General features: G+C 41.1%; 1 protein-coding gene across 1 annotated transcript; it reads right to left on the minus strand.

Moving 5' to 3' along the window:
• Positions 1-317: 317 nt before the first annotated feature.
• LOC309958814 (olfactory receptor 7G1-like) lies at positions 318-1,725 on the minus strand. The gene is given in 3 exon segments (XM_082834954.1): positions 318-996; positions 1,000-1,560; positions 1,564-1,725. Coding segments are annotated over 3 exon segments (969 nt in total). The 5' UTR covers positions 1,702-1,725; the 3' UTR covers positions 318-726.
• Positions 1,726-5,630: the final 3,905 nt, after the last annotated feature.

Below are 5,630 nucleotides of genomic sequence, written 5' to 3' on the forward strand. Positions count from 1 at the left end.
ACTTCATGGAGGAATGAATGAATCTCTACTTTCCTGCTCCTGCGCAGTTTTCTACCTCTGAGATCCTTGTAATGAAGATATCTTTATTGTTTGCACATATTAGACTCAGGATTAATTTCTCTCATTAGGAAGAAAGTCTTCCTCACTGATCAGTTTCAAACATCACACAATCATTTCAAACTACTGAGATAATCTAATCACAAAAAATTGTATACAAAATAAAGCTGAGTGTTCTGGGTGCTAATGTTGCCCCACACATGTACAATTTACCAGTGACCAGTCTCAAGGATTCCTGATCTGGGGTATGAAAGATCAACCACTACGTCCCACAGTAGGCTTAACTCTGGGGTGCAATTCACACGGTGCTACCCATAGAATCGAGCAGAATCTACTTCTGCATGACCACAGACTTCTTTAAATCATTTCCTTGACCTATCCACCTTTTCCCACTTCCCTTGTGCTCAGAACATTCCCCGCAAAATGACTATACCATGAACCTCTGCCTCAGATTCAGCTTCCATAGACCTTAACTGAAGAAACTTTTCTTAGAGAATGGAAATCACAGTGCTAAAAAAAAAAAAAAAAAAAAAAAAAAAAAAAAAAAGAGCACTTCAGGTTTTAACCCTAAGTTAAAATGCACTTAGCCATCATGGTATCTATTTACCAAAGAACCTACTGCTGAAAGAGTCAGGCATTCTAGCTCATCCGTATTCCTTTTACTTTGATTCATTCTAGTGAACCCATCCCAAATCGGATGACACAATCACAGAAAAGAAATACTCTACCAATAAGTTTCCTCAAAACTCCCTTCATGTCTCTGTTCCTCAGGCTGTAGATGAAGGGGTGCATCACAGGAGTGACCACAGTGTACATCAGTGAAGCCACTGCAGTCTTCCTGGAAGAGTCAGTAACTGCCGAACTAATGTACACCCCAAAAGCTGTCCCATAGAAAAAGGAAACCACTGAGAGGTGAGACCCACAGGTAGAAAGAGCTTTCTACTTTCTGCCTGATGAGGGCATTTTCAAAATGGAGGAAACAATTTGAATATAAGAGAAAATGATTCCAGAAAGAGGAACACCAGCAAATATGCCAGCTGCAAAATATACCAGGATGTTATTGATGAGGGTATCAGAACATGCAAGTTTGATGACCTGAACAACTTCACAGAAGAGGGAGATTTCCAGGTCTGTGCAAAAGGACAGTTGCAGCAGCATCAGACTATGGAACAGGGCATCTGCAATGCTAATGAACAAGGAGAGTAGAATCAGCTGAACACAGAGGCGGGGGTTCATGCTGACTGTGTATCTTAGTGGGTGACAAATAGCCACATAACGATCGTAGGCCATTATTACTAAAAGGAGAAAATTTTCCCAGCAAACAAAAGTCGGAACAAAGCTGATCTGGGTGAGGCAGCCTCTATACGTGATGCTCTGATTCTGTGCTTGGATGTTCTCCAGGATCTTTGGGATCATGGTGGTGCTGAAACAGATGTCAGTAAAGGACAGATTGGAGAGAAAGAAGTACATGGGAGTGTGGAGTTGGAAGTCAGAGATGACAGCCTAGATGATGAGAAGGTTTCCCAGGATGGTGATCAGGTACACGGACAGGAACAGTTTGAAGAAAGTGGTCTTCGGTTCTGGATCCTCTGTCAGTCTCACGAGAAGAAATTCTGAAACATCTGTTTGGTTTCTGGGTTCCATATTGTTGATAACTCTGATGGAAAAGATGTGGTCCCTAGTCCAGCAGCAGGAGTATCACCAGAGGCAAACACCAGTTTGGGAAGGGAAGTAATAGAATGGGGGGATGCTTTCCATATGCTTGTTATTTTGTTATTTTGAAAAAAGACCTGAAGTTAATAAAGCAGTGTGTCAACATTTGTTAATTCTCGAAAGGATCTAGGAATGGTCATTTTAAAAATTACACTATGATGTTCTGATTATTTATAACATTTGGTAACTTTATTAGGAGAAACAGGTAGTCAGGCTGATGAGTCTAACTGAATTGCCCCCTCCTTTCTCAGAGACCTCACAGCCTGGCAACAGAGATAACACAGAGCTGTGTTAAAAACACAGAACTGGAAGATACAGTAAAACTGCCCAAGCCTCCTCCCCGAAACCACTACAGAAATGAAGTTAAATGCCCGCCAAGTTGAAAACAATCACCATGTTTGTAAATGAGCGTGTTCTTTGCCATTGTGGAGAGAGAGTAGGAAACTGACAGCATGAGAGCTCTTTGAGGATTTCAGGAAAGGTACGAGGGAACATGTCAAGATGGGAGACAGGCATGAGGCAAATGAATGCCTTGGTTCTAATCATTTTATGCATGTCCTTTCCTCACAGTTTCCCCTGGATAAACTTGTAGTAAAACACCTGCCCTGATTTCCAAACATTAACAAAGGGACATTTTGCTGGATGACTTCACCGTGCAATGATGGAATCTCTCCTAGAGATGCAATGATGCATCTCTGCTAGATGTTCAGTGATGGAGACTAAAGTTCTATAAGAGGAGAGGGACTGAGTGAAGCTCCAGCCTCCTGGGCAAGAAGGCTTATCTCCAGGAGGAGGTACAGGTGTGCTGTTTCTTTACCGGGGAAATGCTGTTGAGTGCGGTTTTCACAATTTGTAGTCTCTGTACCTTTGGAGGACCAATATCCAAAGCTCCTCATTAGCCAAACAATTTCATCATCATTCTGATGCCAGTGCAGTGCAAATCCTTAAAGGCCAAGAAGATATAATGGAACAATTCAGGGTGGTTGATTCCCTGATGCTATGAAGCCAGGTGTTCATCATTCACTGCTCCACCTCTTTCTGTTCACACGTATTTCACATACAATGCAAATGTGGACAAACCATTCTTCTCTAACTGGACTCTAGTATTCTTTTTTTAGATACAACCAATGGCATATCTATGCAATCAATGGTATCAGGAAGCCTGGTTATAATTGTAGGTTATGAAGTTATTTATTTATTCATTCATTTCAGCCATATAAGAAGGAATGAAATTCTGACACATTACAACATGGATAAACCCTAAAAACATGATGCTCTGCGAAATCAGCCAGACAAAAAAGGACAAATATTGTATGATTTCAGTTGTAAGGTACATAGAATAGGCAACTTCATAAGGGCAGAAAGAAGACTGGGGGCTACAGGGGAGAGGGTGAGAAGGATTGATTTTTGAGAGTGCCGGAATATATTAAAAGTTGTTTATTTCCGTACTGAGTAATCAAAGCACGTTGATATCGATGGAGTGAATAAGGTCACATGTGGAGATATTTCATTGGAAGTTTATTTGCCCTGCTTTTTTCATTATATTGAAAGAACAATTCTGAATTTTCATTCTCGAAAATTGTTTGTGCCTTTTTTTTTCTGTATTAACTTTTTTATTAGTGGCTTTTTTTTTTTTTTTTTTTTTTTTTTTTGCGGTACAGGGGCCTCTCACTGTTGTGGCCTCTCCCGTTGCAGAGCAACAGGCTCTGGACGCGCAGGCTCAGCGGCCATGGCTCACGGGCCCAGCCGCTCCGCGGCATGTGGGATCTTCCTGGACCAGGGTATGAACCCGTGTCCCCTGCATCGGCAGGCGGACTCTCAACCACTGCGCCACCAGGGAAGCCCTAGTGGCTTATTTGTAAAGTGCTTAAATTCCTCAGTCTTTACCTTTTGGATTGTATTAGTCTCTCAGGTGCTCAACTCCTCTGAGGTCATAAAAATATCTTTGTATATTGTCTTCCAAAATATTTAATCACTTTGACTTTTGCTTAACATTGGAATGATTTTTGTTTGTTTTTGTCTAGAGAGAACGATGTTATTTATCAGTTTCAATTCCCTTTTTTTGATTTTTTTAAATTGTGGTGAAATAGATATAAAATTGATCATTTCAGCCATTTAAAGTGTTCAATTCCATGGCACTAAGAACATTCACAATGTTGTGGGACCACCACCATTATCCATCTCCTGAACTTTTTCATCACCCTGAACAGAAATTCTTTACGCATTCAACAATAACTCCGGGGAATAACCCTGGCAGTCCAGTGATTAGGACTCAGCGCTTTCACTGCCTTGGCCTGGGTTCAATCCCTGGTCACAGAATTAAAATCCCACAAGCCATGATGTGCACAGCCAAAAACAAACAAACAAAAACCAATAACTCCACATTTCATTCTTTTCTTAGAGCTTTCAAAAGGAGCCCAACACTTTGACTTTAGCCCAATGTAGCTGATTTCAGGCTTCTGACTTCCAGGACTGCAAGAGAATACATTTGTGTTGTTTTAGGATACTAAGCTTGTGGTAATGTGTCACAATGACAATAGGAAACTAATACAGGACATATATCCCAAATCAGGCTGATAATAAAAACAATGTCTTTTGGGTGTCTCCTTGGAAAGATTCTTTCTGCATTGCAAAGAGACCTAAGGAGAGGCAGCCAGTTTGCTGTTTCTGGTTATTGTGTCTGTAATGTCCCTGCACAGCTATAGGCATTGATGACCATCATGGGAACAGCCTTAGGAGGAAGGCTTAGGCAGAATGAAATGCAGCCCTGTGTTTTTGTGCCTAGACCTATCTGACCTCTAAAGTCATTGTTAGAAAAGATGATAAAGTGATCGTTGATCATTTCCCTATGAGAGTCGAGACTTTTGCCTTATTATTGCTGAAAGCACGCATGTATTCTGAGAGTATCGAAGTGTCTCAAATCTTCCACAATTGTAAATATAATTATGCCAATTTTGTAGATGAGGAAACTGAGCTTAGAGGGTTCAAGTAAACTGTCAAAGGTCGCATAGCTACTGTTTAGCAGAGGTAAGATTCAAATCCAGGTGGTCTGATTCCAAAATTCTCACCCCCCAGAAATATAAAAATAAAATAAAAAAGAAACACCAAAAAAATTTCTTTAATTAAAAACAAATTCTCACCCTTAACCATCTGATATCTGGTCTTAAGTATTTCAAGAAGGTGGTCAGACTTGCTGGACCTCTCCTTAATTTATTTCTCTGTGTTATATTCCAGCAGTGTAAGCCTAAAGCAACTGGAAATCAATGGAAAGATGATATTCTAGAGATGAGTTTCCTCAAAGCCCCCATCATAGCCTTGCTCCTCAGATTACAAATAAAGGGGTTCATCATAGGGGTGACCACAGTGTACATCACTGATACCACTGCACTCTTCTTGGAGGAGTGAGCGGCTGCAGAACTAAAGTACACCCCAAAACCTGTCCCGTAAAACAAGGAAACAACTATTATGTGTGACCCACAGATGGAAAATGCCTTATCCTTTCCACCAGCTGACGGGATTTTCAGGACAGAGGAGACAATTCGAGTATAAGAGAAAATTATCCCAGAGAGAGGAATAACACCCAACAGGCTGGTCACTAAATGCATGAGGACGTTATTGATGAGGATATCAGAACAGGCGAGATTGAGAATATGAGCTAGGTTCACAGAAAAAGAGGGGAATTTTTAGTTCTGTGCAAAAGGACAGCCACAGTGCCATCAAAGTGTGGAGCAGGGCATCCACAACACTAACAAAGGAGGAGATCAGAACCAGCAGCCTGCAGAGCTTGCGGTTCATGATGACACTGTACCTCAGTGGGTGACAGATGGCCACAAATCCATCATAGGCCATCATGGCCAGAA

This window comes from Leucopleurus acutus (genome assembly GCF_964270905.1).
Source record: "Leucopleurus acutus genome assembly, chromosome: 3".
In the NCBI taxonomy this organism is placed as follows: Eukaryota; Metazoa; Chordata; class Mammalia; order Artiodactyla; family Delphinidae; genus Leucopleurus; species Leucopleurus acutus.